We start from the raw sequence: 12,242 nt of genomic DNA, 5'->3' as shown, positions 1-12,242 counted from the left end.
GGGCATCGAATATCGAGCCCTTGTTCGGCGGCGCCGCTGTGCCAAACGACACTCAAATGGACATTACATACAACCTTTAAAAGAGCACAGTAAAGAAACTTGTTGCTTTTAGTTTGAGGTGTGTAACTGTCGGCGAAAATGCCGGCCGCCGCGACACAGCTCCAGCTGAAGGCGAATTACCGGCCGACGTCCAAGCTACAGGTTTTCTATACTGGAGGAGCCGCTCGCGTCACAAGGGATGGGAAGCTGCTCGCCTGTACTTGCACGGATGAGGTCAAGGTGCGTGCAGATGCCACCCCTGGTTGCCGGCAGGGACCGCTGCGCCCCGTCAGCAAGCAGCGCCAGCTTGCATTCATGCCCACTGGCGGCACCGGGGCACCAAGGGGCTTCATAGGCGCAAGCAACACGTAGGCGGGCTCACCAATGAACCCTGGCGCGCAGCGCCCCAACCCCCTCTTTAGGCTTCACATCTCCACGTCTACTTGCGTCACCAAACATTCAAGAGCTGTAATACCCCAACTATCAAACTGTTGCTCACCGCTACTTCCTCCTGGACACCTCCATGTGCAGATTGTGGACCTGGCCACGGGCGCCGTGGTGCGCACCGTCAAGCCGGTGCGTGTGTGTGCGTCTGTGTGTGCGTGCGGGGTGGGGTGGGGGGGGCTGCGGGGCGGGTCCCGTGGGCATGCAGGCCGGCACGTTTCGCGCGTGTACGGCGCCCGGGGAGTGCGCGGTGGGAGGCAGCCCGGGTGTCGGGCTCCCATACAGGTTGCAGCAGGCCCCGAAAGCCAGTGGTACCTCCTACCTGTGCCCGTCACACCCACCCGCCCGCCCACCCACACACACACACACACATACACACACACTCTCTCTCTCCCCCCTCAGGACGGCGAGGCGGTGACTGCGCTGGCGCTGAGCCCCGACAGCCGCACCCTAGTGGTGGCCACCCGCTCCCTGTACGTACGGGTGTACGACATGTACAGCGGCGGCAGCAGCAGCAGCAGCAGCACCGGCAGTGCTGCTACAGCCGACGCAGCCGGCAGTAGCAGCAGCAGCGGCCTGGGCGCGGGCGTGGGGGAGGAGGTGCCGGTGCTGAAGCCGCTGCGGTCGTGGCGTGCACACAAGCTGCCGGTGGCGGACCTGGCGGTGGATGCAAGTGGGGGCTACGTGGCCACCGCCTCGGCCGACAAGTCCGTCAAGGTGGGTTGGGGGAATGGAGAGTCGGGGGCAGTGGAGGGGGGTGTACATTCCAGCCCAAACGCTACCAAACCAAGCTGAAACGGGGGGCGGTGGAGGGGCGGTGGAGGGTGTGTGTATGTGCGGCCGGGGTGCTGGGCTGCCGGCACAGGGCTGACACGGAGCTGTCGCGGGACGGGAGGAGTAGCGGGAGGAGTGGCGGGAGGTGGAGCGGGAGGAAGAGTCGGGCCGGCGGCGGAGGACAGTCGTACGGGTGTGGATGCGTTGACGCCGTATCGCTTTGCGCTCGACTTTCCTTCTATGTGTTTGGCCCGCTCGCCCTCTCATGGCACGCCCTCCCCACCCCTGCAGGTGTGGGACCTGGCCGGCGGCTTCTGCACGCACAACTTCAGCGGGGGGCACGAGGGGGTGGTGCTGCGGGTGCTGTTCCACCCCAAGAACATGCAGGTGGGTGCAGGAGCGTGTGCATGTGTGTGTGTATGGGCGTGTGTGTATGGACGTGCTGCTTGTTGTGGGCGTGAGTTTACGGGACGGGAAGGGGGCCGAACCGCAGGCGGGGTTTAGGTGGCGAGGTGTTGGGTGCTCCAGAGGGGTAGAGGGGATGTCGGGCCCAAGCCGTGTGAACAGGGGAGGCGGCGTGGCTGTGGGATGGCCGGGGCCGATACGTTGAGTCGGGGGCAGAGAGCTGTGCTGGCTACCAGGTGTTACCATCCCCCCTACAACCCACCTGTGCTCCGCTCGTTTTCGTTGGTTTTGGTTTAGTTTGGGCTGGCATTTACAACCCACCCCCTGTCCCTGACGCTCTCTCCCCTTCATCCGTGCAGCTGTTCTCCGCTGCTGACGACGGCAGCGTGCGGGTGTGGGACCTGGTGGACAAGAGCTGCGTGTACAGCCTCAAGGTGTGGGAGTCAGAGCGTGTGTGTGTATGTGTGTGTGTGTGTGTGTGTGTGTGTGTGTGTGTGTGTGTGTGTGTTTGTACGGCGGGTGTACGGGTGATGTTGTTGAACCCGACTGGAGCCAGCACACACGCACATGGGCGATGGGCCGTGCAGGAGGGACAGGATGTCGCAGGATGCACATCCCCAATGGCAGCCCATCCGCAATTCGCACCGCCAACCTCCCCGCTCCCATTCATCCCTGCCCGCCCCCAACCAACCCCCCTCACCTGCATCCCCCCCTCCACCCCCCTCCCTCCAACCCCTCCCTCCAACCCCTCCCTCCACCCCCTCGCCCCTCCCTCCCTCCCCCTCCCTCCAGGCGCATATGTCGGCGGTGACGGGTCTGGCGCTGTCGCCCGACGGCTGGCTACTGCTGAGCGCGGGGCGAGACAAGGTGGTGGTGGTGTGGGACCTGCGCAGGTGAGGGGGAGGAGGTGGAGATGGGGAGGGGGGGGAGGGAGGGGAGGGAGGCGAGTGGAGAGGGGGGGGGGGGGTAGGATTACGAGTAGGAGTAGGGAGTAGGGTCGCGTGCGGATGGGGGTTTATGAGCATGTTGGCTGTGGCTTGCAGCTCGCCTGCCTCACACGCACTGTCTTTACTGTGTGTGTGTGTGTGTGTGTGTGTGTGTGTGTGTGTGTGTGTGTGTGTGTCTGTGTGTCCCGCCCTGACTCCGCGGCCGCTCCCCTCTCCCGCGCAGCGGCACCAAGCTGGCCACGGTGCCGGTGTTTGAGGCGGTGGAGGGGCTGGTAGCGCTGCCGCTGGGGGCGCCCTTCCCCGGAGTGACGGCGGAGGCGGCGGCTGCCGTGATCAAGGTGCGGGGGGATGGGCCTGTGGTGTGGGGGGTGGGGTGTAGGTATAGGTGGGGGTGGGGGTTAGATGGGGTTGGGGTTTAGGTGGGGGTGGGGTTTAGGTAGGGGAGGTGGTTAGGTTGGGGTGGGGGAGGGGATGGGGTTAAAGCGAGAATGAGGGGTGGGAGAGGGGGATGGAGTGGCGTGGACGTGGCGGCGGGGGCAGCGGCGCTCTTGGGAGGGACGAGGGTGGTCCGTCGGGGTGGGTGGGCACGGTTTGGGGACCAAGGCGGCGGGAGCGATGCGTGTGTGTGTGTGTCGTGTCAGCGCGCTCGGGCACGCACTGGCCTGACCTGAACGGCTTCTGGGTGCGAGCTGCATTCCAAACTCAGTCCAACCCTATTGCAAGTATCACCAACCACATTATGTCAACACACACATACATTACACAGGGCTCCAAGAAGGCTGTGTACTTTGCGACTGCGGGCGAGAAGGGCGCCATCAAGTGAGAGAGAGAGCGAGCGGGAGCGAGCGTGTGATCGGGGGCCGCCGTTTTCCTTAGGGCATGGCGGGTTCGTACCGTAGTGATCGGGGGCCGTTTTACTTGAGGCTGCTGCAGTCTCCAACAACACGACAAAAACTCCCTTTTGCGCGAGAGGCCAGCTTTCTCTCACACCAGCAATGGCCGCGTCCCCAGCATCGCATCCCCCTCCACCCCCCACATGTACAACGACTCGCTTTTACAGCTGCAGTCCTCCTTGCCGCGCGACAGTTTCCTTACGGGATTGGTTCAACGTTAACCCCTCACCCCCCACCACCCACACCCCCTCGCCCTCACCCCGACAGGCTGTGGCGCTCCGACACTGCGGCGTGTGTGGCGGAGGTGGCACCCGAGGTGGCAGTAGCAGGCAGCGCCGCCTGCGAGCTCACGGACCTGCTGCTACTGCCGCCCGCGGCCGCGGCTACAGCCGGCGGCGCGGCGGGCGGCGCGGCTCGCAGTGTGGGGCTGCTGGCGGCGACGGCGGATGCTCGGCTGCTGTTCTACACGCCAAAGGTGGGCGCAGTTGTGTGTGTGTGTGTGTGTGTGTGTGTGTGTGTGTGTGTGTGTGTGTGTGTCTGTGTGTGTGTGTGTGTAGTTGTTCGTAAGTGGACAAAGGCGATGTGTAGGAGTGTCCGAATTGTCAGCGGAAACAAAAGATGCCTGCGTGTGCGCGTATGCAAGGGCGGGGCTGTGGGGTTTGCAGCCATGGCACGGCACACCGCGCACGGGGCGCGGCAGCGCGCACGTGCGCATGAGCCCTGGGCCACATCTGCACACTCCCACCCGCATCTCGTGTGCACGCAACCGCACCTCACGCGCAAGTCTTCGCACAACACACGCTCTCACACGGCTCCCCAACACACACATCGCTGCTGCTGCTCCCCCACGCCTGGCCCCACACACGCGCAGGAGGTGGCGGGGTCGCGGCAGTTGGTGCTGGCCCGGCAGCTGGTTGGCAACCAGGACCAGGTAGGGTGGAAGTGGGGGGGGGTGAGCGGGGGTTGCAAATACCAGCCCAAAAAGGGGGGGGGTACGTTCATGATTTAGGGGGGGTTGTGTGCCCCAGCCGAATGGCGGCAGGGGCAGGTAGCGGGCAGGTTTTGCGGGGCAGAGGGCTGCGGGGACGTGGATTTGTGTGTTGCTTTAGAGCATGTCTTGGAGGTCCGCCCCGTGCTCTCCCTCCACCCCTCCTCCCTGCCTCCCCCCCCGTGCCTCCCCCCCCCCCCGCTTTCCGCCGCCAGGTGACTGACCTGCGCTTCGTGGGCCCCCCCTCCGAGCCCTCCCACATCGCCGTGTCCACCAACAGCGAGGCGGTGCGGCTGTACTCATTGGCCAGCCAGTCCTGCGCCGTCAGCCTGGTGGGGCACACTGATATCGTGCTGTGCCTGGACGGAGGAGCGCCCAAAGCGGGTGAGGCGGCGGGCGGGAGGGGGGCCGGGGGGGATTAGTTTATTCCAATCCCAAAGGTACCATACACTATTGACATTTGGGGGGGGGGGAAGTAAGCAGCGGGGGCTGGCAGCCGTCTGTGGAGGGGAAGGGCGGGGCACGAGCAGCGTCGTCCCTATCCGCGTCCCCAATTCCAGTTTGATCTCGTTTGGCTTGGGCTGGTATTTATACATACATCCCCATCCCTCCCCTCTACCACCACCGCCCCCACACAGGCCAGCCGGCTCTGCTGGCCTCGGGCGGCAAGGACCAGGGCGTGAGGCTGTGGGCGGCGGGCACCGGGCGCTGCCTGGGGCTGGGGGCGGGGCACGTGGGCGCAGTCAACGGAGTGGCGCTGTCTCGCAGGTGGGTCGTGGGTTGTGGATGGGTGGGTGGGTGGGAGCAGTGGGGTGGGTGGGGTGGGGCGCGGTGGGTGGGGTGGGGCGCGGTGGGGTAGGTAGGAAGGGGAGGAGGGGGGTGGAATGAGGGAGGGGAAATGGCACGGGCGTGATGTGGCCGCTTGGATGGGCGCGGGCAGGGCGGGGGTTTGTGGTGTGAAAGCAGGGCGGCGATGATGATCCGGCTCTTTTACTTTCCTTTTCCCGAAGCTGAGGGCCCTTTCTGGGGTCCGGCGCGGAGACACAGCCCGATCTGAGGCCGCGTTGCGAACAAGGCATTTGTCATGTGTAGTGTGGTCACTGCACGGCCGGCGGGGACAGGCAGAGATAGGGACAGGCAGTGACTGACGAAAAAAGGTGCATGGTGTGTTGCTCGAAGGTCGTTGATGACTCGGCTCGTTTAATTTCCTTTTCCCGAATCTGAGGGCGCCGCAAGGCGCCTGAAGCGGACAAGCAGCCCGATCTGAGACCTCTGGGCTGCAGTTGATCTCCATCCTAATCGCATGTCGTACTTTCATCCTGGCACAATGCTTACACGGCAAGGTGCTTCGTACTTGCATCCTGGCACAATGCTTAGGCGGCAAGGTGCAAACATTCGGATGGCCAGCCTCGGTGATGACTCGCCCTGATTTACTTTCCTTTTCCCGAAGCTGAGGGAAACCGTTGCGGAGAAACACGGCCTGTCTAAGAGACGCTCCGAAACACATATACACACGCGCCGTGCATTTGCCATGCGGCATGCTTCAAGCGATACCACAATCACATGCAACACGAAACTTACATGAAACCATCTCCGCCTTGCAAATCTCCTCTTGCATCCCTTGAAACTCGCAAGACTGTACAATGCCGTGCACATGACGCGCCCTCCTGGTCTTGCTAACGGTACATGATCACAGGTCCTACAAGTTCTTGGTGTCGGTGGGCTCTGACAAACTGATTAAGGTGTGGGACATAGCGCCCGCCCTGGCGCTGCTGGAGGGAGGGGAGGAGCACGGCGCCGGCGCGGCGACAGTCGGCGAGGCGGACGAGGAGGAGGGGCCCGGCAGCGGCGACCGCAAGTCCAAGAAGCGGAAGACGGGTGAGCTTGCAAGGCAGGGCGGGGTGCAGGGGCGTTGCAGGTCATTACATCCGCGCTTTCGACTGCACACGCGTCCCAAGCTGAGTACTGGCAAACTCAGCACAAGCACCGGCATTCATGGATGTGAATTAGCAAAGCATCACCCGGCTCCCGCCAACCAACCAACCGACCAACCAACTGACCAACCAACTGACACACAGACGGCGCCGCCGGCTCCGGCCCTGTGGCGCTCCGCACGCTGGCGGCGGTTGCCGGCCACGACAAGGACATCAACTGTGTGGCGGTTGCGCCCAACGACCAACTGATCGCAACCGCCAGCCAGGACAAGACCATCCGGCTGTGGAGCATGCCGGACCTGGTCCAGGTGCGGCGGTTGCGGCGGTTGGGACGGTTGGACAGTTGTGGTGGTTGTGGCTGCTGGGGCTCAGTTCGTTGGAGCTCGTTGGGGTTGGGGGGCCAGTGGTTGGGAGAAGCCGGGCTCTGTTACCATCCTCGCATCTTCCCGCCGCCGAAGCTGGCTGTGTATCGCATACACTCTCCTACGCGTAATGTTTTCCTTGTGCTCTTTAACACTGGCTGTGGGACGCCGTCCGCGTTCCCCTGGCCCGACCCCCTGCTGCCACTCGCCCTGTAGCGCCTGACGTTACACTTGCTGTTCCCTGGTTCCCCTGCTTGTATCCCGTTCCCGCTTGAACTAGCCTTGCAACCCCTGCTGCCACTGCTCCCACTGCTGCCACTGCTCCCACTGCTGCCACTGCTCCCACTGCTCCCGCTGCCACTGCCGCTGCTGCCGCGGTGCCGCAGGTCAACGTGCTGCGCGGCCACAAGCGCGGCGTGTGGGCGGTGGAGTTTGCGCCGCTGGATCGCGCGCTGCTGTCGGCCTCGGGCGACAAGACCATCAAGCTGTGGTCGCTGGCGGACGGCTCCTGCCTGCGCACGCTGGAGGGACACACGGCCTCAGTGCTGAGGGCCACCTTCGCCACCGCGGGGACGCAGGTGCGCGCGGGCGGTGTTGGCTGGGTACTAGAAAGCGGTTCGGGGCCCTAGCGTGTGGGGCGTTTCCTTGCAAAAAATTGAAGAGCGACACCGGTACCCAGTTTGGCCGTTGCCACGTTGCACGCCTCGCTGCTGCCGTTCTTCTACCGTCGCTCACATGTTAGAATGTAAAACACGTATACAAAGAAACACATTTTTTTATCGCGCCACGCCATTGTTCTCGCTGTCGCTGTCGCAGATTCTGTCTGGCGGCGCGGACGGGCTGGTGAAGCTGTGGAACGTGGCCAGTGGCGAGTGCGTCAATACCTTTGACCAGCACGAGGACAAGGTGAGGGCGCTGAGGAGGAGGGCGTGCGGAGGAGGACATGGAGAGGAGGGCGTGGGGAGGAGGGCGAGGGCAGGAGCAAGGGCAGGGGCTCGGATGCGGGTGGAAGCGCCGCGCCCCGCACGCTCGGCGTGTTCAATCCCCCGCATCACCGTTTTCCAAAGTGTGTCACCTACCAATCTCATCCCCACCACCACCATCACAAACACCACCATCACAAACACCACCAACACCACCCACACCATGCCAACACCACCCACACCACCAATAACACACACGACAGGTGTGGGCGCTGGCTGCGGGCGGCGAGCAGGAGTCGCTGCTGGCCTCGGGCGGCGGCGACGCGCTGGTGTGCCTGTGGGCTGACTGCACCGACTCGGACGCGGCGGCGGCGGCGGCCGCGGAGGAGGAGGCGGCGGAGAAGGAGCAGGCGCTGGAGAACGCGCTGGCGGTGGGTGTGGGAGGAGGGAGGAGGGGAGTTGCGGGGGAGGAGGGAGGGAGGGAGATGGAGGAGATGGAGGAATGGAGGCGGGTGGCGTGGTGGGGGATGGGGGCAGTCCTGTTCACACGTGGTGGGGGAGGGTGTGGCTGTGCCTGGAGTCCTAAACCAGTCATGAATGGAACCCCGACCACCCTCACCCCCAGGACTCGGACTTCGCCGCTGCCGCCCGCCTGGCCTTCAGCCTCAAGCACCCCGGCCGCCTGCTGTCCATCATCACCCGCGCCGCCACCGCAACAGCCAACTCCGCCGCCGCCAAAGCCGCCGCCGCCGCCGCCGCCTCCGGGTCCGGCTCCGCCGCCACGGGTCCGCTGGGCGTGCTGCTGTCTGGTCTGGTGGGCGCCATGGGGGACGACGACATCCGTACGGCGCTGGAATACTGCCGCGACTGGAACACAAACGCCAAGCACTGCCACGCATCGCAGGTGCGTGTGTGTTAAACAAAGAATCAAACGGAACAAAATTCCGCCATACACGCGCGCGCAGTTACCAACAAATACCGACGCCGGTTACCGAGCTCCGCGTTTGTCGATGTTGCCCCAGTTGTCACCTTGAGTATACTCACCCGCATTCGTTGCCTGGAACCCCCTACCAGGGCGTTTGGCATTCAGTGTGTGTGTGTGTGTGTGTGTATTGGGTGTGTGTGTGTGCGCCTGTGTATGTGTATGTGCGTGTGTGTGTGCTTGCATGCGCGCATGTGCATGTGCATATGTGTGGGTGTGTGTGCGTGTCTGTGTCAAGCGGAAGCAAGAACGGGAGGTGCCCCTAGCACCTAGCTCCTCCTGCGCTTTGGCACAAATCTCCATCTTGCCTTCCTCTGCCCCCCCCCCCATTCGCCCCTTCTTCCCTAGCCACACCCTCTTACCGTCCCCCTTCTCCCTACCACCGCCAACCCCACCCCACTTCTTACTTAATCATGAATGCAACCCCACCACCCCCGCCACCCCCACCACCCCCACCACCCCCACCACCCGCACCACCCGCACCGCAGGCGCTGCTGGGCGCGGTGCTGCGCGCGCACCCGCCCGACAAGCTGCTGGCCATCAGCGGGCTGCCGGAGCTGCTGGCAGCGCTGAGCGCCTACAGCGGCCGCCACTTCAGCAGACTGGACAGGCTGGTGGGTGCGGGCAGCAGGAGGGGTTGCCGGGTGGAGAGGAGGGGTGGAGGTGTGTGTGTGTGTGCGTGTGTGTGTGTGTGTTTGTGTATGCGTGTGTGTGTGTGTGTGCACGTGTGTGTGTGTGTGTGTTTGGGTGTGTGTGTGTGTGTGTGTGTGTGTGTGTGTGTGTATATAGAGGACCGGGTGCCGGGCAGTGTGCGGGCCGCGTGCGGCTCCCCACAAGCACTGCCAGCCTGGATGCCCCGTATGCGTAGGGGGCACCCAGGTGCAGGGACGGTTTGACTGGGGCAAGCGTGGGGCGGGTAGGTGGCGAGCACAGGCAGGCGACAAAGGTGGGGTGTCAGGGGATGTGAGCGGTTCCTCACGAGGAGGTGCCTAGTGGAGCCACAGACCCAAACGGGGATCCCTACACGCACTGTTCTAACACACTCGTAAACACACACACACACACACACACACACACACACACACACACACATTCAAATCGCACCCACCTCACGCAACCCCTCTGCACCCCTGCACAGGTCCGCTCCACCTATGTACTGGACTACACACTCGAATCCATGGGAGTGCTGGGTATGGGCGGCGAGGGGCTGGGCGGCGGCATGGCAGGATTCGGAGACTTCGGCGCCGTGCCGGACAAAACCGGCAAAACCGCCGCCGCCGCCAACGGCAAAACCGCCAAGGGAAAGGCAGCGGTTGCGGCGGTTGACGTCGACAACGACCCGTACGGCGAGGCAGGCGTTTCGCGGATCGCGGCGGAGGAGGACGAGGAGGCGGCTATCCTGGCGCGCCTGGCGGCGGCGCGGCTGCGGGGCGCGAAGATGGCGGCAGCTGGGCAGAAGCGCGGGCGGGAGGAGGAGGAAGAGGAGGAGGAGGAGGAGGAGGATGGCGGCAAGGCGGCGGCTGCGAATGGTGACGATGCCAGCAGTGAGGAGGGGGAGGAGGAGGAGGACGACGACGAGGAGGAGGGCGAGAGGTTGCCGCAGCAGCGGCGCGGCGGCAAGGCAGCGGCGGCGGCAGCGGGTGCTTCAGACGAGGAGGAGGAGGAGGAGGAGGAGGAGGAGGAGGAGGATGGAGAGGAGAAGGAGGAGGACGAGGAGGAGGAAGAGGCGCCGGCGCCGGCCAAGGGGCGAGGCGCCGCCTCTGCCACTGTGTCGGGCGACGCGCTGGAAGACGACTTCGACATTGGGCTGGACGACCTGGCGGGCTTCGAGCCCGCCGATGAGGATGAGGAGGAGGGCGAGGAGGAGGACGACGAGGAGGAAGAGGAGGAGGGCGAGGAGGAGGACGACGACGAGGAGGAGGAAGAGGAGGAGGAGCCAGCAGGCCGCAGCGGGCGCGGCGGTGCGGCCGCTGCCAAGGCGGCGGCGACGGCGGCGGCGGCGGAAGAGGAGGAGGACGAGGAGGAGGAGGAGGACGGCGACGAAGATGAGGATGATGAGGAGGATGAGGAGGAGGGTGTGGGCGAAGGGGATGAGGGCGAGGATGAGGATGAAGACGTGATCATGGGCGATGAGGACGAGGAGGAGGATGAAGCGGGCGAGGAGGAGGACGACGACGACGACGGCGCCATTGCCGCCCTGCAGGCCGAGATCCGGCGCATGACGCAGCAGGCGGCCGGCGGCAAGGGCGGCGCCAGCAAGGCAGCCACGCCCGCGCCAGCGGCCGGCAAGGGCGGGTTGCAGGGCGCGCGCTCGGTGGGTGGCACGCCCGCGGCCGGCAAGGCGGCGGGCGGCAAGGCGGCGCCCAAGGCGGCGCCCAAAACGGCGCCGGCCAAGGGGCCGCTCTCACGGACAAGCGGCAGCAGCGGTGGCGGCGGCAAGGGTGCGGCGGCCGAGCGGACACCTGCGGCGACGCCGGGCGGAAAGCAGCAGCACAAGCAGCAGCAACAGCCGCAGTCGCGGCCACAGACGCAGCAGAAGCAGAAGCCGCAGCAGACGCCAAACGGCAAGCCGGCAGCAACGCCGGCGGCTGCCGGCGGCAAGGGCCAGACGCCGGCTCCCGCCAAGGCGCAGACGCCGGCGCCTGCGAAGGGCAAGCAACAGCAGCAGCAGAAGCCGGGTGGCGCAAAGAGCGCGCCCACCACACCGGCTGCGAGCAAGGGCGGCAAGGGCGCTGGTGCCGGCGGCAAGGCGCCATTGACGGGACCCGCGAAGAAGGCTCGCCGCGGTTGAGAGCCTGCCCGCGTTGGGCGCAGCTGATATGTGTTTTGGCGTTCGTGCGGTGGCGCTGCTAGCAGGCGCGCTTGTGGTGTGTGGTTGTGTGGCGAGGTGGGAGAGCGAGAGGAGTGAGGTGAGAGGAGTGCGCGCGAGAGTGTATGCATGTGCGTGTGTGTGTGTGTGTGTGTGTGTGTGTGTCGCCGCGTGCGTGCGCGAGGACTGAAGAGCGATGCAATGGGGCTATGTTATGTGTAGTAGGAAGCTCTGGTGCATGGCAGGACAGGTCGCCCGGTGGCAGCAACATGCCTTGGGCTAGGGACCCCTGGCCTTCAGGGCTATGCAGGGCTTTTCAACAGGAGCAGGTCGCCACGTTTGGGAGAAATACGGAATGCGGCGACTCCGCGATTGCGGCCGCGTGACAGGCCATGGCGGGAAGGGCTGCTGCTACTTGGGTACTGTGCGGTGCGGTGGGCTCGGGATGAGGAGCGCAGGATGCACAAAAGTTTCTACTGCCGCTGCAACTGCTGCGGTTGTCGCTGGACGGCTTAGCGGACCAAGAAACACGCACTGACGCATATCTGGCTGCGCTGCTTCAGAGCAGTCACGTAGCTATTGTAAGGGGATGTGACGTATGGGAGTCTAGCACGCGCCCGGTGTTGCCAGGCAGCCCCATCGGTGACTGTTTGCAGGCAGTGACGTCAGGCCGTTGCTCGGTCCCGCGGTCCGCCTCTCGTATAGCCTGCACAGCAGGTCAATAGCACAGCCGCTCAGCCCT

General features: G+C 64.9%; 1 protein-coding gene across 1 annotated transcript; it reads left to right on the top strand.

Moving 5' to 3' along the window:
* Nucleotides 1-16: 16 nt before the first annotated feature.
* On the top strand, nt 17-12,097 carry CHLRE_07g344050v5 (uncharacterized protein). Its single transcript, XM_043064414.1, has 20 exons — nt 17-279; nt 571-615; nt 886-1,200; nt 1,549-1,644; nt 2,022-2,096; nt 2,455-2,555; nt 2,833-2,947; nt 3,376-3,428; nt 3,770-3,977; nt 4,374-4,433; nt 4,706-4,874; nt 5,129-5,258; nt 6,187-6,368; nt 6,569-6,732; nt 7,173-7,364; nt 7,603-7,692; nt 7,973-8,140; nt 8,335-8,613; nt 9,180-9,305; nt 9,830-12,097. The coding sequence occupies exons 1-20, from the start codon at nt 139-141 to the stop codon at nt 11,480-11,482; spliced, it is 4,362 nt and encodes a 1,453-aa protein (XP_042922982.1). The 5' UTR covers nt 17-138; the 3' UTR covers nt 11,483-12,097.
* The last annotated feature ends 145 nt before the right edge of the window (nt 12,098-12,242 follow it).

Source organism: Chlamydomonas reinhardtii, chromosome 7 (genome assembly GCF_000002595.2).
Source record: "Chlamydomonas reinhardtii strain CC-503 cw92 mt+ chromosome 7, whole genome shotgun sequence".
Classification (NCBI taxonomy): Eukaryota; Viridiplantae; Chlorophyta; class Chlorophyceae; order Chlamydomonadales; family Chlamydomonadaceae; genus Chlamydomonas; species Chlamydomonas reinhardtii.
This window is presented reverse-complemented; position numbering and strand designations above follow the sequence as displayed.

Excerpts from the sequence above, each read along its gene's own strand:
- CHLRE_07g344050v5 (XM_043064414.1), top strand. The coding sequence starts at position 139 with ATGCCGGCCGCCGCGACACAGCTCCAGCTGAAGGCGAATTACCGGCCG. Across the intron at positions 2,556-2,832 it reads GTGGTGTGGGACCTGCGCAG|CGGCACCAAGCTGGCCACGG; the intron begins GTGAGGGGGAGG and ends TCTCCCGCGCAG. Across the intron at positions 9,306-9,829 it reads TCAGCAGACTGGACAGGCTG|GTCCGCTCCACCTATGTACT; the intron begins GTGGGTGCGGGC and ends ACCCCTGCACAG.